This window comes from Macrobrachium rosenbergii, chromosome 4, assembly GCF_040412425.1.
Source record: "Macrobrachium rosenbergii isolate ZJJX-2024 chromosome 4, ASM4041242v1, whole genome shotgun sequence".
NCBI lineage: Eukaryota > Metazoa > Arthropoda > Malacostraca > Decapoda > Palaemonidae > Macrobrachium > Macrobrachium rosenbergii.
Genome location: NC_089744.1, coordinates 78453517 through 78477500, shown reverse-complemented (window position 1 = coordinate 78477500; position 23984 = coordinate 78453517). Strand labels below are relative to the sequence as shown.

Here is a 23984-nt window from a genome sequence, read left to right as displayed (position 1 = left end):
ATAGTATCCAGATTTCATGGTTTTGACAGAGAGAGAGAGAGAGAGAGAGAGAGAGAGAGAGAGAGAGAGAGAGAGAGAGAGAGAGAGCCATAAGCCTTTTTAAAGAGCCGTTCATCCCTACAAGTCTGTTACTTATCAACCTCCCATATTCAGGAAACAATCAATAATAAAGTTCATTCCAAATACATTATCTCAGCAGAGTGGATTCTTCATTTACATTCTTCCACGCTCAGGTTTGCCGAATGCAATTTCCGAATGCAAGACCTTTCCAACACAGTCAACTGAACTAAAATCTTTCCAGATCCTTTGATGTAAAGGCACTTCTGCCAGCTCGCAATCTGACCGGCACTTGAATATAACACTTGAACCAATACAGCGAACCGCACAACAGACACTCGTGGAGTGGATGACTAGGGGAAACCACCTATACATCTCTGTACGTTATTGACTAAACCACCTCTAGTTTAAATTCACTGAGATACTACATGATTCTTGAAGTGTAGCAACACTACTACAGGAATAGTAGACAAGCAATCAGCTTCCTTTTTTTCTGAGAAATTATCACTTATTTACAAGTATCCTGAATGCTTCAAGTTTTAGTGCATACATTCTACTCTAATGCATCAATTCTACTCTAATATTTGTAAATCGGACATTCAGCTCTCTCTCTCTCTCTCTCTCTCTCTCTCTCTCTCTCTCTCTCTCTCTCTCTCTCTCTCTCTCAAAAGTATTACTGTAGTATTCATTATTAGCGTAACTTTCATTTCGACTCTAAAACGATATTTACTTGTTATACATTTATACATATTCCACGCAATTATGCATACCTGTTACACAACATTAAAAATAACATTGCAACTTATCATTTGTTTCAAGTTTGTACTTATGAATAAAAACAACAGACGATAATAATTAAAACTTCGTGTATTTAAAAATTTTCCATTTCATGTAGTTAACAGAGTAGACCTCAAAACTAAAAATAGACAGGTCATCATCTTGAAGAATATAAACATGAGTTTTTAAACAATCGACATCAAAACCACAAAGTCACTTCAAGGCGGAAACGAAACACACACGCACACGCGTCCAGATCTTAAAACTGAAGCAGCATATTCAATGGCGGACAACAAGTGCAAGGCAAGGGGTCACTGAGTACCAACACACGCATGCTTCAGTTTTCCTTTTCAAGAAACTCTGAAAGCCTTTGGAAATAAAACTCGGATCAAATGCATTTACAGAAGCGGTGACAGCGAGCCCTATAATAGCATTAAACAACGATCTCTATAACATAAGTATAGCAAAAAAAAGGTTCTGTATCACACGCTTGAGTTTATTTTTCCTTCTTTTTTCTTTTCAAAAGAAACTGAAATCCTTGGGAAACTGAGCTTTGGGATCAAATGTATTTAGAGCAACAACGACAGCGGGGGCCTATAATAGCATCTAATAGCATCAAACAACGATCTCTATAACATAATCATACAAGAAAAAAGGTTCTGCATCAAACTAGAGGACCTATAGAATATTTACGACCCCTTCCCAACACCCAGCCCCTACCCCTCTAAATGAAGAATATACATGCTAAACCGAAGACTAGTGTCAGTTGCTATCAGCTCCTAGCAACAAGCAACCCGAAGAATGAACGCATACGCAACACACAGACCTCGATGCCGCACTACTGCTACGTAGGCCACCCCAGGAAGCTTCAAGGGAAACCATCGATTTTGGAAGAAGAGAGAGAGAGAGAGAGAGAGAGAGAGAGAGAGAGAGAGAGAGAGAGAGAGAGAGAGAGAGAGAGATCCGGGGTGGGGAAGGGAAGGAGAGGAGAGGGGATTGAAGGAGAGTTACTGGAAGTAAAGAACGAGAGGGGTGCTTTCTAAGGTAGGTAGGTAGAGGGGGCGGAATCTAATTCCAAAAAGGACAACGAAGGAAAGAAGTGCTTTCAACCGGCCCTGTGATTCACATTCAGGTTTATACTGTAGGATAATGTCATGCCTGGGTCTGAGCACTGCTGCAATATTTGGTTATAATAATACACACAAACAAATTGCACCAATTCCTCTCTCTGGCACGGTACAAAAAAAAAAATACAGTATTTTTCTCTGCAACAGATATACGTTTACTTACACTAGCCTCTCCTCTGAAAAGATGTTCATTCGTACTTACGTAAGTACAAATTAAATATATATACATATATATATATATATATCTATATATATATATATATATACACAGGAGAGAGAGAGAGAGAGAGAGAGAGAGAGAGAGAGAGAGAGAGAGAGAGAGAGAGAGAGAGAGAGATAGATATCAATTCCGATAACATGTCAATAGGGTCCAAAATAATTGACAGAGTTCATTACAAAACCAGACACTAATATCCCTCGACTTTCAGCCAATTTATAAAAGCAATAGCGTTGGTGTAATTAATTTCATGGCAGAAGAATGTTCCGACAAGGAATCTGGAAAACGGGTAAAAAAAAAAAATCTGCTATCCTGGATAGTATTATTACATACACAAACTTCTGAGAAACATGGTTTGAAAGCTACTCCAGTCGCATGATCTCTGAGGAATGAATGCACACTGATTTTGATTTTGAAGTCTTACAACGAAATAAAAATGATTGGACCAAAAACGGGTCGTGGAAATGAACCACGAGCAACATAACACGCAGGTAAATGAAGACCCCCAAAACGGCCCTGAGCTCATGAAGCCTCGTGTAATGGCACCAAGCGTTCAATGTGAGACTTAATAATGAGTTCGTTAAGGGGTGCAAATACCTTACTGAGGCTATAAAGTTCCACATTACAAGGGAAAATATATGCAATGGCCAAAAACTTGCTTGAGTACCAGAGAGAGAGGAGAGAGAGAGAGCTATACAAAATTGTTATTCATTCATTGTAAGCGGAAATAAGGGGGGGGGAGAAAAAAATACTTCTTTAGTAAATGAAAGCGAAATTAACGGAATCGAGAGAGAGAGACAGAGAGAGAGAGAGAGAGAGAGAGAGAGAGAGAGAGAGAGAGAGAGAGAAGAGAAATTAACTGAATCATATGAGATTCTCTCCCAAGAACAAAACGAGCAAATGGGTGCATTAGTGGAGTCTGCATGGCAAGCATCCTTCAGGGGAAATGGGAGCAGCTCTCCAAGGTCCCAGGAGGATACGTTGCCTCAATACAGCTCCTCAAACGTAGGAAAAATGAGAGAGAGAACCAACCTACGAGGTCGAAAGGTTACTCATTCGAGACTAGGAAAGAAAGCGCAAGGAAAAAAAAAAAAGGGTCAGGCGCACTGAACGTCATTAATAAGTAATGCTATTCCTGAAACACGTTTGAAGAGTTTCTTAAGCAAAATTATTTGACCGTTTTATAACTTTTAGTAAGTTTATAATAATAATAATAATAATAATAATAATAATAATAATAATAATAATAATAATAATGAGACATTTTGTTTATCACCTGTAGTAAGTAAGTAGGTGATGATGATAATATATCATTTTAACTGATGCTGCCATTCGTTTCAACAGAACCTGTTTAAAATAGGGTCTACTCCCTTCAAATAATATAATGATAATAATAATAATATTAATAATAACAGATATCTGATGTTATCACTGATATCAATTAGGCAGGTGTGATGGTGATGATGATGATAAATAAATTTAACTGATGCTGCCATTCTTACAACAGAACCTTTTTAAACAAGGGTCTACTCCCTTCAAATAATAATAATAATAATAATAATAAATAATAATAATAATAAGAAGAAGAAGAAGAATAAGAAGAAGAAGACGAAGAAGAAGAAGAATCTAATTAATAATAATAATAATAATAAGAAGAAGAACAACAACAACAACAAAAAGAGGAATAAAAATACATAACATTTCATGGAGCCTTCCCTTGCTGAAGCTTTATGCATTCGCATCTTCAAAAATTCTTTACCAATTTCTAACAGGAAGTTTCCAGTACGGTACAACACCACCGCTTTCCGAAATGAAGCTGTTCTCCTTGTCTGGGCTAACGGTCGTAGGGGGAAGAGGAAAAATTTAAGGCCTGATGGGGTTTGCACAAAGGCGATTTTTTGGGCAACGCGGCCTCTCGTGAAAAGAGTTGGCTGAAACAAAGGCGCAAACGTATCGCGCACTCAATACGCCCTAAATGTTAGGTCACAAGACCTTGCTTCCTGCCTCGTTCCAGAGAGCTAAGGTAACTGCATGACGTTAAAATTTCATTTACGTACCTTGTTCGCATCACGGTAAATAAATAAAATCTCATTTATTCACCTAGTGCGATGCGACGTAACGAGGCAATGAAAACAAAGTACGAATGAAACGCGTTGCCTAACAGCAATACCATATTATTCACTTAAGGATACAGAAAATGTCTGGTACAGTTTAAAAACTAAATGCAATAAGGATAAAACATGCTGCCTAATAACAATCCTGTATTATTAAGTTATGGACGAAACAAATATATGACACTTCACTAACAAAATGAAATAAATCAGCCAACAAATGACCCCAGATTACTGTGAGAATTACATAATAATAATAATAATAATAATAATAATAATAATAATAATAATAATAATAGTGTCTTTACCTAACAACAATACTACATCATTCAGTCATGGACGACACAAATATGACTTTATAAAACAAAATAAAATAAATCAGCCAACTTTAATACCCCAGATTACGGTGAAAATTACACAATAATAATATTGTATCGTTACCTAACACCAATACTATATTATTCACTCACGGATGAAGAAAATACAAGACAAAATTTAATTACAAAATAAAAAAATCAGTGAACTTAGATACCCCCAGATTACTGTGAAAAGTATATAATAATAACAACATAGTCTCGCTACCTAACAATACTATTCTATTCAGTTACAGGTCAAGAAAAGATAAGACATAATTTAATAACAAACAAAACAAATCATCCAACTTAATACCCCAAGATTACTGTGAAAATTACATGTATATCCGCATCCACAAACGCATGACTCTCCCGTCGTATGACCTCGGCACAAGCCTCCGACGACACAGGAGGATTAGGCAAGCAAGCAATTCCGGCAACCCAATACAAAGCAAAGGCAACTGAAGAAGAAGACGAAGATGCAGCGGGGGAAATGAATGCACGGGACAGCCAGCTAGCCAGGTGTGCGTGATGAAGTGGCGGAAAAGAGCTGCCCAAACTAAGCTCAAAGCATCTGCAGCAAACCCGCTCTCTGGAAAATGAAGGCTTTACAACGCTGCCTGGAAAGAGCTCCACCACAGAAGTCTCTCTCCCTCTCCACAGCACTATCCGGTTAATACGCCATACGTAGGCATGGAATATAGAAATGGAATATAGAATTTAGGCAAAGGCCAAGCGCTGGCACCTATGAGGTCATTCAGTGCTGAAAGGGAAACTGGGAGTCGAAAGGTTTGAAAGGCGTAACAGGAAGAAAACCTCGCAGCTGCACTATGAAGCAATTGTTTGAGAGGGTGGAAAGTCAAACGGAAGAGAACATAGAATTGGAATACAGAATTTAGGCCAAAGGCCAAGCGCTGGGATCTATAAGGTCATTCAGCGCTGAAAGGGATATTGGGAGTCGAAAGGTCTGAAAGGTGGAACAGGAGGAAAACCTCGCAGTTGCACTATGAAGCATTTGTTAGAGAGGGTGGAAAGTCAAACGGAAGAGAATATGAATACAGAATTGGAATCTACAATTTAGGCCAATGGCCAAGCGCTGGCACCTATGAGGTCATTCAGCGCTGAAAGAGAAATTGGGAGTCGAAAGGTTTGAAAGGTGTGACAGGAGGAAAACCTCACAGCTGCACTATGAAACAACTGTTAGAGAGGGCGGAAAGTCAAACGGAAGACAGAATGAACAGAGGTACAGTAAAAGGAATGAAAGAGGTTGCAGCTAGGGGCCGAAGGCACGCTGCAAAGAACCTTAAGTAATGCCTACAGTGCACCACTTGAGGTGCACTGACGACACGACGCCCGCCCCCTACGGGATCAATAGTCTTGGGGAGGGGGCCTCTGAATGGTATTAATGGACAATTTCAGTATTACAGAGATGGAAAAGTGATCTTAGGAGCGACTGTAACTGACTTCGTTTCATTCCCTGTAAACATGCTTACATCACCCAGAACATCAAAATTTAATTGCTTCGATATTAATTAAATGAAAAAATATTTCCAACATGGAGGCTTATATCGACATTAACAAAAATTAAGTGCAGCAATATTACTAATACATAATTACGATAAAATACTGGCATTAATGACAATATTGATGATCATCATGATGGCATTTTAAATAGAAAGAAATGTCATAAAACATTACGAAGAAAATGCGAGAATACAACACTGAAAAACTTGTATTCATCAACACGAGAAGCACGTTTCTCAGGAGCGCAAACTTCTACATATATAACCGTTTAACCCCCTACCATAAATCACCACTGATAATTAATAATGATCATTCTATGCACAAAGCATCATTAACGGTAGAGACTGGGCTTCCCCAATCATAGCGCAAATCATCAGAAACGTTTTGGTCTCACCGATTTTGGGCAATTTCTGAATTAATCGGAAATAAACGCTTGTATGAGGAGAGTAACGCACGCATCCCACTGCAACGAACATCAGCTGCATGTAAACAAATGGGTTATTTCAGCAATTAAACCAGGAATTACTGAAGCTAAATAATTCTTGCAACCAGACCTAAGCTTTGCTTATTACAAATGCTTGAAGGATTGCTCACTAAAAAATTAGGAAAAGACGGGAAGCATAGCTGGGCCGGGGGTTAAATAATTCTATCCAGCAATTAAACCAGGAATGACTAAAGCTAAATAATACTTGCAACCAGACCTGCGTTTGAGAGACTGTGCGCTAATAGAAGAAGAAGTCTGTTAAAACAGAATTCCCTAAAATAAACAAGCTACAGAAGGAAAGCATAACTAGCCCAGGATAAAACAATAACTCTACTGGCCATTCATAACATCCCCTACTCTATCATTAAGTCACAATCCTCTTCAATTTTCCATAAGGCGCCTTCTGAAGTGACAGAAGCATCAAAGCATAATAAAAACTGACACGCTCTAAAGTCAAACCAGGTAAAACATACACAATGCCCTATCTTCTTCCAGTGGCCGAACTAGATACGTGTTGTTTGGGGAAAGCTGGTACCACCACAATGGTTGAGTTGTTGTTTTTCAAGTCTGCATGTACGAAGTGTTATAATAATTTTTTTTGTCACATCACGACGACAGTGCCTGTTGTCGAGCAAACGAGACGGCACGACATGACTGGAATCAACATCCAAGCACGCACGTTAACATCTCTCCCGCCCAGATTCATCTCTTGATAAACTATGAGAGATTTACACTGTCTGTATGTGACAAATGAATCGACATTTTAAACAATTTAGGCGATCAAAATCGGAAAAAACTCCAAATTTACATATAAAAACACCGATTATTCATTGTTACATTTCAGCTCAGTCCTAATACTCCGTAAGTCTATTCCTATCAAATTTACATGGAAGATGACATTTAAATGACAAGTGTACTGTACACTGCTTCATTTCAACAGTCTATTCCTACCGAAAACTGGATAACTGGATTTTGAATATTTCATCCACTACGGCGTCAACAAATTGTTACAATTAAAATGGGAATTTCTGTTAGTGTTTCCATTCACTGGCAGAAGGATTCCACTGTCTGAACACGAAAAAAACATGGTACGAACTCTATTATTCAAAGACTAGCGGCATCCACTAAGGCATAAACACTACACACACTAATTCAAACAATATTTTAACTACCCCCAACGCGAAAAACAATCACAAACAAAGCAGGGATTGTAGCGATATCCTCTGTACACGTAAGAACTAGATAGCCGATAGGCATTACTTTTCAAGGCATCAATTACAGGTCCCTACAAAGGACAGGAGAAATAACAATGCAGACCAGAAAACGCATCGGCATTGTATGATACACTGCTCGCACCTCGAGTCCAATTTTACGGATGCTTACTCGAATGGAAAACCAAGCGAGGTTTCCACCGAGTTTTATTTCCTTACCCTTGAAAATCAACAATAGACCAACTATTGGACAATTAATGCTACCGACTCAGGTGCAGTACTACAACACTGGAGGCATATTTAAAAATGTCGACGGCAATCCAGTCGCTAGGCTTTACTGCGACAGAACCATCTCTTTTTTTTTTTTTTCGCTGTGCAGTGACACAGCAGTGATATGAGTGACCAGTTGGAACATTCGTTGCCCCTTCGTAGGAAAATAACACCGCTTGCAAAAAACTACAGAATTATTTGAAAAGGAAACACAAAAAATGTTGAAAAAGAATAACAGAGCAGCAATAATCTGACAATGTTTCACTAGAGCGAAAAATGAAGTTATCATTGACGCGGCTTTGAAGAATAAAAACTTAAAAATATCCAAATTCAATTAAAAAGAAACCGAAAAAGTGTTAAAAAAGAATAACAGAGCAGCAATAATCTGACAATGTTTCACTAAAGAGAAAAATGAAATGATATCATTGACGAGGCTTTGAAGAATGAAAACTTAAAAATATCCAGAATGATTTAAAAAAACAGAAAAAATTTTGAAAAAGAATAACAGACCAACCAGCAATATTTTAAGAATTGTTTCACTAGAGAAAAATGTGAAAAGTCATCAGGGAAAAGGCCGCTTTGAAGAATGAAAACTTGAAAATGGAGATAAATATAGCTGAAATTCTCTAGTTCCTGAATAAAACCGCGATCCGCTTAATTATATTGAGCCAATCATATGCCCATTTTCCATGCAACCTTCAAAACAACTTAAATATTTCAGAAGCATGCACACAGATTCACTGTTGTTTTGAAGAGACTTGTATTTAGACTGAAACCTCAATTAAGCATTTATATAAACAAACTGGTGAACTAATTTTACTTCGTAACTGACGAATTCTAGAACCGGATGCCATTAATTTCCCCTCAACGTTGTCATCAAGCTGAAAGATTTTACCACCATTACAGTAATTCCTCCAGAACAATTATGGTGCGATCTCTTAAAATCAGGTCACAAAGCATACACACACACACATTTATATATATATATATATATATATATATATATATATATATATATATATATATATATATATATATATATATATATATATATATATATATATATATATAATAAAATCACTCAAGTGAAAATTAAAAATTAAAGAAATGAACTTCAGTTCTAAAGCAGAACCTGAACTGACAAACTGAACAATTTTGTGTGTGTATGTGTGTAATGTATGTATGTATATATATTTTGTATATATATATATATATATATATATATATATATATATATATATATATATATATATATATATATATAATATATATATATATATATATATATATATATGAACACAAAACTTTTTCTCCTGCACTATTTAATTTTCCTTAGGGTTAACATCACTTCTCGGGATACGTTCGCTGTGACCTGGAAGGTTTTCGTACAGATCCTACGGGTAGGACGAAGAAAAGGTCCGCGGAGGAGAAAATAATAAAGTCGAGGCAATCAAGAACCAAAGAACTAGACGGCGGAACATCACAAAAGAAGAAGAAGAAGAAGAAGAAGAAGAAGAAGAAGAAGAAGAAGAAGAGAGACGGGGAGAGGCGAAGCAGGGGCTTGCTTACAGGAGGAGTCCAGGGACCAGAGAAACAAGCCCAGACAGACAGACGAACCGGAGAAGGGCAGAGGGGAAGTTAAGGGGAAGAACAGACGAAAGGAACAAGGGGAAAGGGAGATGAGGGGAGACAAAATGACGCGTGCTGCGGGGAAAAACGCTGCGTTGCTGCAATATTAAAGCCGCTGGAACCATCCAAATGTATAATCACACAGGAATAAAGAAAGGATCATCTGATCACAAAAGCGTTCTGCGTCACCACTGGAAAATTCCTCGGGAGCGATCTCCCCCCTCTCCCCCCACCACACTTGTCAAGTGCTGGACACAACCAAATGAGTAGGTGAGTATGGCAGTGACTTTTTAACTGGAAAGCTCCGTAGCTGGAAAAGATCTTTAAGTTCGTAATTCCAAGATCACTAATGAAATAAAATCCATATTCTACAGGAACCTTGACAGAGGAATAGTGCATTAAAATAAAAACCTTGCGATAAATATGGAGATATCGGATAATAAACAGCTACATAAAATAACTAAGCTGCCCATAATCGAAACGAAACTCCCATTAGTTCACAAATTTCTCACTACCATAATACCTGAAAAAAATCTGAAGACAAGGAAAAGAGGTAAGAACTCTCAGTCTCGAAATACCTATGCACCGCGAAAAAAAAAATCTATGCATTTAACAAGCGAATCGTCCATCTCTACATTGAATTCTCTAAAATGTCGACAATCATACTGTATATATAAGTGATTTGTAATCACATCACTCGTTCTGCCTCATACGCATACATTTGCAAGAAATGAGGTGCTGGCAAGCTCAAACAGAGGTGCATTATCTAAGAAAGTCAACACCATCTCACAAAAGCTACCGAGACTCGAAATCTAATTTAACTTCCCCAAAGTTAATCCCTCTCAACTTTAACTACACGCCAACTGCTTTTGCAAAGCACGCTACGTGAAACAATTCTTCCGCAAACAAAATTCTCATAAGTAAACAATAATTTAATTACAGGAACAAGCCAAAGTGCAGCAGAGCACAGTGGCCCGACTTGTAATTAGCATTTGCAAACAGAGTAAGTCTCTCGATTACTTGGGCCGCGCATCAGTGAAACGAAACTCGCGTCGCGCCCAAACCAAACACGCTCGTATATAATACAACACGACTCTGTCCCAGCAGAAAACCGAGAACAAAATGCACCCACTCTAACTCCGAGGTACCAAACCTTCCCCCCCAAAAAACTTCTTTATCGCGAAAGTTTCAAAGAAATTGTCCCACTGATGTCCATTAAGTGATTTGCATTTCTAATGAAGAGGGGGCTTAGCAGATGTCGATGCGTGAGACAACTTTCTACAGTGCATCTGACATTTGCTAGGATTCTCGCCCTCAGCAGCAAAGGGCCGAAGGAACAAAGCGCTGACCTCCAGGATATCACTTCATTCCGCAACGCATGCGGAATTCTAATAACCGAAACCATATCTCGTATTCTACTCCTGAATGAAACTCAAAACTTGGGGAACGCGAAGCCAAAATGTTAACACCTAAAAATAGACAAGACACAGTAGAGTTCGTGTAAGATGATGGATCAGAAACATATATCACTACCATATACACAATGCAAACAGTTGTGTGATTTATCGTACTTAAAAATGTTTAAGGAAAAACGTTTCTTTAAACATTATCACGCTACATATTGTACGAAAAGCAAGACACAGATATAGTCATTTTTATCCCTAAACTGAATTGAATTGACTATAGAATTTAGGCCAAAGGCCAAGCACTGGGAACAATGAGGTAATTCATCGCTGAAACGGAACTTGTCAGCAAAAGGGTTGAAAGGTGTAACAGGAGGAAAACCTCGCAGTTTCACTATGAATCAATTGTTAGGAGAGAGTGGAAAGTAAGACTGAAGAAAGAGAATACGAGAGGAGGTACGGTAAAAGAAACGAAAGGGGTTGCAGCTAGGGGCCGAAGGCATGCTGCAAAAAAACCTTAAGTAATGCCTACAGTCCACCTCACTTCCCTATAGGTCATCAATCATATTGCTCAACCCTACGTTAACGTTCTCTCACGGAAATTAAGGATATAATTATGAAATCAAGTTTCTCAGAACCACAAACAAGCAAAACTAACGAACTGTTCACTGAGCTCAATGTCACGTGAGCTTTTACTGGAACGTTTTCGATCACAACGATACCCGTACAACGTTTTAATATTTTAATGTAATAAAACTAGAATTCAAGCGAAAATGCAATGCATTACTACCCTAATATTATTCTCCTTGCACTTTAATACATTTTTATCTATTAATTCATTGTTTATTAATTTATTAATATATTTTTTTCTTTTGTAATAAATGTGATCTCTTCTTTCTGTATTTCTCTTTACCTCCTCTTACTTATTCCTAATGAACACCATATTCTTAAGAAGCTTAGCTTGAATTTGAAGTTAATGGCCTCTGTGGGCTTGTTCCACGTGAATAGGGATCATCTTCGGAATAATAATAATAATAATAATAATAATAATAATAATAATAATAATAATAATAATAATAATAAAAAAACAAATTTCACCTCGTTTCTTATTCGTAAAGTCTGAAGAGAACTTTACATAACTCATTTTCAATATTAAAAATTAGCTTCTTACATTTAACCTAACTTGATCGACATCAATATCTTTCAACTTCAAATATACATTACTGTACGATTGAAGTAAAACCGATGTAACACCAACTGGAATAATCATTTAGTTTTAAGTTCTATCTATTTCAATGTTTCTGCTTTGAGTTCATACAATGCAATCGCGACTCAGCCCTTTGCTGTAAAAATTACAATAAAAAAAACTCCGTGGAATACTTTCATAACTAAGTTTCGAAACAGTTAACTGATTATCCGCGAAAAAATTCTTAAAAAATCTTTAATTTAACATATGTTCAAGAGACGGAACAATCACTGTCATTTCACCTTACACGGTCATGGTAAATGAAGTATGAGCGATCTATATTAAGAAAGGAGGACATGGCAGCCCTCAAAGCACACTTCGAAAAGAAGTAAATAAAAAGAGAGAGAGAGAGAGAGAGAGAGAGAGAGAGAGAGAGAGAGAGAGAGAGAGAGAGAGTTCCAATAACACGACAGTATTCGTACGTGCAACTGCCAGGCGGAAAAACTTAAGTGTGTCAAGATCACCTTGTCATTCAATCTCAATTTCGCTGGCACCGATGGAAGGAGTTTTGTCAGTGCCAATAAACCTGAGGAGTGTCACGCTCTGACCCGAGTGCCACGGCCTCCGGCGGTAACCGGTAATGAAACTGCAATTACATAATTGGGCCACCATTTCACAACAACCGCTGCCAAGACTGTTTATCATTGCGTAAGCATGACCGAGCTCCCATTGTCGCTGGAACAAACCTTTGTATAACTTCATAATAATCCATATAAAAAACATTTTAAACACTCAAATAATGTAGCAAATAATATTTTAAAACTTTACAAAATTATCTCCTGTAAACTATAATAGCGCCCCCCCCCCAGCTCTCTCTCTCTCAGGTAGTTCCATTTTATGGAATTCATATATTCTGACTCAACTGCGGCCAACTTATAGCCCTTGGCTAAAAGCTGGTCAAAACACCACCTATTTCTTCGACCAGTATTACGACAGTGGGAGAGAGAGAGAGAGAGAGAGAGAGAGAGAGAGAGAGAGAGAGAGAGAGAGAGAGAGAGGAAATATCAGTCTCCCCAATATCTAGTACTTCCTCGGTTTTAAAGTGGCAATACGGAAAGGAAACCTGACCTTGGGACCTGCCGAATACCCAAAACAACCAGAGTTTGCTTCGAGCACTCAACTCTCTAATTATTAAGTAAAAGTATTTTCTTTAGCGAAATTATCAAGCAGCTCATAAAAATATTTACGAATTCTTAAAATCTAATGTGATAGGTCATCTATACGGAGGAAGACAACCGCTGGCCTATAACCCAACATAATTTATTAGGTGAAAGTATTTTCCTTAGCTAAATTATTAAGCGCCTCAGAAAAAAATTACGAATTCTTAAAAACTCTGTGACAGGTATTAGGTAAAAGTATTTTCATTTATTAAGCCGCCTCGGATGAAGTTACGAAATCTTAAAAGCTCTGTGATAGGTAATCTATAACGAAGAGAACAACCGCTGGCTTATAATACAAATGATTCTATTCATGAAGGAATGATTTTCTTCATACACAATTTAACCTTACCAACGTTTTTAAAAAAAGTTACACATGAAATTTACTGACGCCAATGAGAAAAATGCGATTACAAGTATATTAAAATGCAAAGGGCACATGAACATACAAACTGTCAAAGAAATCACTTCTTTAATTACTAATTATAAACAAGACCATATATAAATCTTATAAGAAAAACTATTAAAATAATACATTACGGATTACTCGTTTGACTCCTACAATAAAAAGTTCGCTTTTCGCTTTATTAAACGATAACACACACCTGCGATATCAATCGTGTCCCACGGTGTAATTAAATTTTCTCTCTAAAGAAAAAAAAAATTAAAACTCTGAATTCAAAAACTCATCGAATGACGCCCAAGGCCAACACATCACGCAGAGGGGGATCAATGAAAGACAAGGGTTCGTTAACCAAAACAAAAATGAAAGAACAAAAGCCGTAAATGAATGACAACATTGACCTTTCCATTTCATTCACCTCACTCTCATCACGAACGCGATCTTCATAATGATCAGTAGCACCTCTGAACCCGGTTTAACGATTAGCTATATAGGTATTTGAAGCCTGAGGAGAAGGTTTAATCACGCTGGAAGTGGTTGCATTTACTTTCATCTGAAGCACCTGGATGTTCCCACTAATTAGAGGTCACTGCGCAGGTGAATATTACATAATGTGATTATCTAAAAGAGCATAATATTAATCATACCGAAAGCAGATGGATTTACCTTTAGTCAGCATCAACTGGATATTCCTACGAATTAGAGTCACTGCACGGGTGAATATTACATAATGTGATTATCTAAAAGATCATATTATTAATCAAACTGAAAGCAGTTGGATTTACCTTTATCTGAAACAATTGGATATTCCTACTAATTGCACAGGTGAATATTACATATCATCATCTAAAAGAGCATAATATGAACCATACTGAAAGCAGTTGGATTTACCTTTACCTGAAACACCTGGATGCTCTTAATAATTAGAGGTCACTGCACAGCTGAATATTACATAAAAACTGTGATTATCTATAAGATCATATTAATCATACTGATAGCAGTTGAATTTAGTTTTATCATTAACACCTGGATGGTCCTACTAATTAGGGTCACAGGCACGTGAATATTACTTAATAATACTATGAATATTTAAAAGATAATATCCCAACTTCAGTTTTCTTACTGCACAAGTGAACATTACTTAATACTATGATTACTCAATAGACAACAACATTAACAACAACAACAACAAAAACAACATCCCAATTTCGATTTTCTTACTCGGCAAAGAAACCTCACCTGATCTCTTGTACGGGGACTGGTAGGGCGAGGAGTGGTAGCTGGTGGTGCCACTGTTGTGGTAGTGACTGTGGTGGGTATGGCGCCTGGTCCTAGTGGACGCCTCGGTGTTCTTGATGAGGTTGTCGAAGATCATGATCCACTCGTCCTCCTGGGACCAGAGCGAGTCCAGGTGGTCGATGTAAGCATCGAGCTCCTCCTTGGTCTTGATGGGAGTGACGATCGTGGTGGATGAGGTAGTGGAAGTGGTCGAGGAGACGGACGTGTTGTTGCTGCAGCTCGTCAGGTTCGAGTTCGCGGTGTCGTTGGAGCTGATGGAGGTCGTCGACGTGTTCGACAGGGAGCGGTCTATCCTGGACAGTGGACGGTTTTGGGTGCCCATGGCGGCGACGCTGATCCCCGGAGGGCGCTGATAAGGCTTCAGCAGTTCGTCCATCTCGACTCTGGGGCTGGCCGGATGAGAGGTGGTCGGAGTGGAATTGGGAGACGAGGTGGGACTGCTGGAACGTGGGGGGGCTGGACTGGCACTGATGACGAGCGAGGGATTCGGAGGTCTGGGTATGGGGCTTCCCTCCGCAACACCATTGCCGACGGATGAACTGTGCCCACTGTCCAGGGATCCCAGACTCTCCACTGAACACTGGGAGGACAGGGGGATCTCCCCCAACCCCCCCAGGGAACCCCCTAACTCCATGGAACTTGAAGGACTCACAGGAGGCGGAGGGGATCCCTCTAATAACCCTGGATCAGTGGGACTTACCGATGGCATTACAACAATAGCAACGATGATCACACAAGGAATGGCTTCTCACTGAGGATCTCTGTGACAGGTCAGTGTCTTCTCTCGGTTTTTGCTAATTATATTTGGAGACCGGCCCCTTCTTGTTATTTCCAACGATCAAAATAATAACTTAATAGTGCAACAGCCATAGCAATTAAACTTAGTAAAAGCGGTGAACGCACATCATTTTCACTTCGGTAAACACACAAATTCGTTTTATGTTTTCAAGTCAAAATAAAGTATCATCACTGGTTAACACCAAATTTTTCAATCACATAGAAATTGAAGTCTTCTGTATACACTGGTATTGCTATGATAGCCTTTGCTTCTGCAAAGGATAAAACTTTCTTACGTTAAGGTTATCACCTACATGAATTTAAAAGAACCAAAATTTATATTAACTTCAAACTCATCTAAAATTATACAGCCAACAAAAATAAATATAACAATGTCTAGTCACGAGGGAACTAAAAAATAAAAACAGAAAACTTCAATTACATAACAGTCCTTTGCAACGACACAAAACACGCATCAACAGAACTGAATCTCTTGACAGAACGATCAGGCAATCGAGCAAGAAAAGAAACCTGACGATGACGTAACATACAGGAAATTAGGCGCCACGTAATCCTATGAACGCAGAATACATTCCCTATTCAAGGGACTTGAAAGGCAAAATACTCAAGACAATAAGGGAGATGACTCAGGCATATACATAGGGGCTGGCATTCTGATACATCGAAGATGATGATAGTGATGATTAAGAAGAAGGAGAAGAAAAAGAAGAGGAACCTCAAGAGCAACGAATGAAGGAGGCAATGATATACAGCAAACATCACCGGCTCTTCAGACCCACTCAATTCACTCCAACCCCTGAAAGATGCCCAGAAGAAAACACTGCTTGTGAATGCAATACCAGATTCTCCTTGCTAACATCATGCAAGGGCATTCCCAGCGTCCAAACTTAATGGAAGACGATGCAAAACTGCTATTAACTGCACAGTATCGTCAGTAAAATCTTGTATTACGAAAATTACTAACAGTTACAACAATGAACAAAAAATAACTAAAGTCATTTTAGTAGGACAGTAAAAATTACTTCACGACACGAGAGCAAAAGGGAAAATATACGTGATGACAATATGACAATTGAGACTACAAATAAAAAAAAAAAATTGCGACTGCCCTGAGATCCTTGGCTACAATGGAAAGCAAATCAATTGAGAGAGAGAGAGAGAGAGAGAGAGAGAGAGAGAGAGAGAGAGAGAGAGAGAGAGAGAGAGAGAGAGAGAGAGTCTAAGCTGGTGCAATTTATATCCACAAAACGAACAGCAGATATTGTGTTTATGAGAACGTGTTTGTGCGAGACAAAAAGAAATAACCTTTAAAAGCTATAAAACTGACCGAGCCATTTGCTTCAAAGGCCTAAAAGCAGATTAAATATTTTTGTTTTAAAATATCCTAGCCATTCAAAACTAAAGAATAAAAAAAGTGAAATATTAAAAAAAAAAAAAAAAAAAAAAAAAACACCATCTAGGCACAGGTATTTTGTGAAAATAAGTGTGACATTTTATTCCTTCAAAGTTAAGCTAAGAATTTGTCTCAAGTGGAAAAGAATTTTTCCTGCAATAACACTTAACTCGGTAACTTTTTAAAAAGTGCTGGCAAATCCATCCTGATGTGGACCTAATTCTAGAGAGAGAGAGAGAGAGAGAGAGAGAGAGAGAGAGAGAGAGAGAGAGAGAGAGAAAATGTGCCGAATGCCTCATTCATTGTAAAGGTGGAGGATTTACATTAAAAATGGCACAATATTATCTTGTGTAAATATCAAAACACTGTGAGAAAGTTTATATAATTTTGCTCAAATCAATTTACTTACTTTATTTACAGACAAAACAAAGAAAGTCCACAAGAAAATAAATTAAAAATATACTGTACACTGTTCTACAAATCCAAGTCTCAAATTTTTAGTCAATTATACTTTTGATCAAAATGCCAAACTTTTCATTATAAAATACATTCAAACACACTGCTGGTTTGTATATACATACAAATATGCAAGCTATACTGCAAAAACAAACGAAAGTACCGTACGTGACAATTTTAACTCATTTTCGTGTTCCTAACAACACAATGGACAAGGAAATACGTGAAAAATCCCTAATGATTCAAGCGTTGAACATTAACTATTCATACCACACAAAAGACAAGCAATAAATACTGACGCAGGGCGAGAAACATTATTAAACCAACTCCAAACTCCACTTCCTAAAAATCGTTTTTTTTTTTCGCCTAAATAAAGCAATGGGAAAACTTATTTTGTAACAAAGTCAGATTTAAGATAACTGTTAAAAAAATTCCATCACATCTACTCTGCCAGTTACAGTTCATATTCTGTGATAATCTAAACCAGTTAAGAGCTGAGAAAAATGTGTTATTCCTTGATAATCTCAAGTTGGGAACTGGGAAAAATGTGTTATTCCTTGATAATCTCAAGTTGGGAATCGAGAAAAATGTGTTATTCCGTGATAATCTCAAGTTGGGAACTGAACAAAAATATATTATTCCGTGATATTCTCAAGCAGGGAATTGATAAAAATGTGTTATTCCGTGATGATCTCAAGATGGGAATTGAGAAAAATGTGTTGTTCCATGATCATCTCAATTTGGGAATTGAGAAAAATGTGTTATTCCGTGATAATCTCAAGTTGGGAACAGAAAAATGTTATTCTGTGATAATCTCAAGTTGGGAATTGAGAAAAATATGTTACCCTGTGATAATCTCAAGTTAGGAATTGAGAAAAATATGTTACCCTGTTGATAATCTCAAGTTGGGAATTGAAAAAAATATGTTACCCTGTGATGATAATCTCAAGTTGGGAATTGATCGTGTTATTCCGTGATAATCTCAAGTTGGGAATTGAGAAAAAAATAACCTCAAGTTGGGAATTGAGAAAAATGTGTTATTTCGTGATAATCTGAAGTTGGGAAATGAGAAAAACGTGTTATTCTGTGATAATCTCAAGTTGGGAATTGGGAAAAATGTGTTATTCTGTGATAATCTCAAGTTGGGAACTGAACAAAAAAGTATTATTTCGTGATATTCTCAATTTGGGAATTGATAAAAATGTGTTATTCCGTGATGATCTCAAGTTGGGATTTGAGAAAAATGTGTTATTCCGTGATAATCTCAATTTGGGAATTGAGAAAAATGTTATTCCGTGATAATCTCAAGTTGGGAATTGGGAAAAATGTGTTATTCTGTGATAATCTCAAGTTGGGAATTGAGAAAAATGTATTATTCCGTGATCATCTCAAGTTGGGAATTGAACAAAAATGTGTTATTCCGTGATGATGTCAAGTTGGGAATTGAGAAAAGTGTTATTTCGTGATAATCTCAAGCTGGGAATTGAGAAAAATGTCATTCCGTGATAATCTCAAGTTGGGAATTGAGAAAAATGTGTTATTCCGTGATGATCTCAAGTTGGGAATTGAACAAAAATGTGTTATTCCGTGATGATGTCAAGTTGGTAATTGAGAAAAATGTGTTATTCTGTGATAATCTCAAGCTGGGAATTGAGAAAAATGTCTTATTCCGTGATAATCTCAAGTTGGGAATTGAGAAAAATATATTGTGATAATCTCCAGTTGGAAATTGAGAAAAAGTGTTATTCCGTGATGATCTTAAGTTAGGAATTGAGAAATGTGTTATCCCGTGATAATCTCAAGTTGGGAATTGAGAAAAGTGTGTTATTCCGTGATATTCTCAAGTTGGGAATTGATAAAAATGCGTTATTCCGTGATGATCTCAAGTTTTGAATTGAGAAAAATGCGTTATTCCGTGATGATCTAAAGTTAGGAATTGAGAAAAATGTGTTATTCCGTGATGATCTAAAGTTAGGAATTGAGAAAAATGTGTTATTCCGTGATAATCTCAAGTTGGGAATTGATAAAAATGTGTTATTCCGTGATGATCTCAAGTTGAGAATTGACAAAAATGTGTTATTCCGTGATAATCACAAGATGGGAATTGAGAAAAATGTATTGTGATAATCTCAAGCTGGAAATTGAGAAAAATGTGTTACTCCCTGATCTCAAGATGGGAATTGAGAAAAATGTGTGATTCCGTGATTATCACAAGTTGGGAATTGAGAAAAATGTGTTGTTTTTCCGTGATATTCTCGAGCTGGAAATTGAGAAAAGTGTGATATTCTGTGATAATCACAAGTTGGGAATTGAGAAAAATAAGTTATTCCATGATAACCTCAAGTTGGGAATTGAGACAAAAATAGTGATAATCTTAAGTTGGGAATTGAGAAAAATGTGTTATTCCGTAATATTCTCAATTTGGGAATTCACAGAAAATATATTCTGTGATGACCTCAATCAATTAGGAACTAAGAAAAATATATTCTGAGCTAATCTCAACCAACTAGGAACTGAGAAAAATATCTTCTACAAAAATCTCAACCAACTAGGAACTGAGAAAAATATATTCTGCACTAATATCAACCAACTAGGAACTGAGAAAAACGTATGACGTAAATGGCGACATCCAATAATTTTCTTTTTGCCCTAAAACCTCACACAATAAGAATAATCTAAATAACAGCAAAAATAGCAATACCAAGAGGAGGAGAGAAAGAAGAGAAGAAGAACCGCAAGTTGCGATAATCACGAGTGAAACCCAATAGCCGTTACATCCAATGCATTTTCCCTTCGACTGGCAGTGCTCAACAGAACAAACCTGCCGATCGAAAAATAGAAATCCTTTTGCCATCACAAAAATTACACAGTTCCTGACGTCACTTTTTTTCTAGGTTTATATGAAAGCAATTACATAATATTTTAGCTGTTTGCTAATAGAAAATTTAAGCATCCCCAAGCGAATTTATACACTTGACAACACTTCAGCCAAATCCACCAACAGAGAACAGAGGAAATTGCTCGACGAAACCCATCAAACAATCCTCTGCATTTCAGAACGAAACGACATTGGACGCCCGGGCACTTTAACACTTACACACACACACACAAAACAGGCAAAAGCACCGACAGATAAAGAGACTGACATGTGCTGAGTCACTCTCACACATGTTAAGTTACTCAAGCGAGGAGAAATGAACCTAGTCGTCCCTCCCTGCTTAAGTTGGTCACTGGCAGAGACTCGGTGCATTTTGGGAAAAGACATTCTTCTTCTTCTTCTTTTTTAAGTGAAGAATGAGGTGCAATATAACTTATAAATTGTGACTCGTGGGAAAAAGAAATGGGGGGAGAAACACGCGAGAATTCAGTTCGGTCACTGCGCGAAAATGCAGGCGCGGAAGAATGTTCACTGGGTGGTGGTTCTCTTCTTAATAATAATTAATAATAATAATAATAATAATAATAATAATAATTATAAACTTCATTGAACCGTATGGCCGTCTGGACGCCGTTTAGCTTGTACTGTAGCTTCTCAATATCTAGAACGAGTTTCTTTGTAGCAGCAGGTGAATCAAACTACATGTTTAAGAGAAGGTCTTTTCCGAAAATAATATATATATATATATATATATATATATATATATATATATATATATATATATATATATATATATATATATATATATATATCCTTTATTTCAGCTCATGGCCATATACAGGGAATATACAAAGTAGAGGCAATTTAGATAGCCTACACGAGGTAAAAAAATGAAATATCAAATCCGCTAAACCCAAACAGAGAACATTTCCTCCACAGATAAATTTAAAGGGTCAGGATTTAAAAAATAAAACACATTGCAGACCAACCCGTATTGTAAGGCCGTAAAGGGTAATGGGGTCTATTGAAAAAAATATTTTTAAATCAAAATTTAGATATCTTTATTATTATTACTTTATATATACCATTTACAAAAGTACAAAACGAACGGCATTCCGCTCTTATCTTTCCCCTTGCGATAAGGCCAAATAAACATCTCCAACAATTCCAACAAGTACGTGATAATAAGTTTTATCACCTAACACCAAATAGCCAACAGACCATATAAGACGATGTGTGGCACTTCGTACAGAATGCTCGGTGGCTCCCTGTGATCTGCCCAGGAAAGAAATTCACACTTTTTTTCGGTCTGCTTTGAAAGATGACCTTTTCCCGAACGATTATTCGTTGAATTTATTTTGAATCGAACGTGATAAATTAGTTTACTGTCCATCAGAAACTCTTCTGAAACCATTATGGTATACAAGCAAGCAAGCAAGCAAACAAGCAAGCACACAAACACACACACATACCTATCTATCTACCTATCTAATTATATATATATATATATATATATATATATATATATATATATATATATATATATATATATATATATATATATATATATATATAGAGAGAGAGAGAGAGAGAGAGAGAGAGAGAGAGAGAGAGAGAGAGAGAGAGAGAGAGAGAGAGAGAGAGTTCAATTTAATATTCCTAAAACACAGTTAAGAACATACTGGATCATTAAGATTAAATATGAATGAAATACAATTTATATAACCCTGGGTACTTTAAATCGCTAAACGTTCAACTAAAATTATCTATGGATAAAGCTAGAAAAAAAATTAAATATACATTTTTGGATGCTTTAATGCACTTTACAAGACTTAAACCAAACGCTCGCCAGTACGTGAACAACACAATAAAATAGAAATTCAAAGAGTTTCAGCACTTTACAGTAGTGGACACGGGGTGGGACGTCTGTAAGCGGGGCAACCAAGCAGCTAGCTACTCCCCCTTACAACCATAACAAACCACTTCCTCTGGACCCATCTGATACCCCTACCGACACCATCACGAGACTAATAACCACAATAGACGATGGGGCATCTCCTAATAACCCAAACTAACCAGGGAACGGAGTTATACTTCCATTTCTCATTTCATCGACCGGTTCTCTGGCTATCTCTAAACGGGGGATAAACAATAATAATAAGCGTCAGAGTTTTAAAACGTGGATTACGAAGAGGCTTACCATCAGTACGAGTTTTAATTAATCGTTCTCAGCGATAAGTAATATATACCACCTGGTAGATAAGCCTTAAACCTTGTATCTTTGATAACAACCTTATATGCATCGCCACTTCTCGTATTACTTTGAGCGTCGCCGATCTGTCTACATAATCTCAACATTTCTGGCTAATCGTTTAAGCTAACTTACGAGTTTAATTAATCACTCTTCTACATATACGTTATGTTGTTATTCCTTGAATAAATGTGCTTCTGAGAAGTTGGCGTTGATGATTTAACTAACCAAGACTAAAAAACAATTGATGCGTATATATGATTATATGAACATCACGGGTGCCTGTTAAGAAGCTGTAGTTTTGCTGAGCTAATTTCTTGCATATAAAAATATTATTCCATATCTTTCAGCCTTTCATATCTATCATTAAAGAACTGTTTGTATAGTATTAAAAAAAATTATACGCCTTTGGCAGACAAAAATGTGGAAGCTACTTCTGCACAATTTCTTAATACAGGAACGTTAATGATTGAACTGATTCCCCAATAACTGCTCTACCAAACTAAAGCATAATTTCAGGCAAGGATGCAAATACAACGGCAGATCAAGAATCGGAATCAAATAGCCGGTTTTTTTTTTTTTTTTTTTTTTTGGGGGAGCCTAGTTCATGAGAATAAAAAAAATGTGACCCTGGTCTTTCCATTAATACGATTTACAGGATATAATCAGAAATATAGATCCTAATAAATATACACACACATACATATATAAATATATATACATACATATATATATATATATATATATATATATATATATATATATATATATATATATATATATATATATATATAAATTATATATTCTTTGACAAAATATAATTACTACCTATTCCAATCACTTGCTTAACTCATAATAGCACAATTTCACAACAATGTCAAACTGATAAATATGGTTAACACCATCTGACTGATCCACGAAGATTTAAATAATGCTGCTT

At 36.9% G+C, this 23984-nt stretch overlaps 1 protein-coding gene across 50 annotated transcripts in view; it reads right to left on the bottom strand.

Moving 5' to 3' along the window:
* The window catches only part of chb (chromosome bows), a 406696-nt gene that overhangs the window by 177838 nt on the left and 204874 nt on the right, over window positions 1-23984 (bottom strand). For 7 of the 50 annotated variants that reach the window (XM_067101154.1, XM_067101162.1, XM_067101236.1 and 4 more), the window contains exon 2: window positions 15209-16355. The exons of 39 other annotated variants lie outside the window; for them this stretch is intronic. In XM_067101154.1, the coding sequence (XP_066957255.1) occupies window positions 15209-15977 (769 nt within the window). In that variant the 5' untranslated portion in view covers window positions 15978-16355. The remainder of the gene's footprint in view (window positions 1-15208; window positions 16356-23984) is intronic. 4 more of the 50 variants (XM_067101252.1, XM_067101286.1, XM_067101322.1 and 1 more) reach the window with 1 other exon arrangement.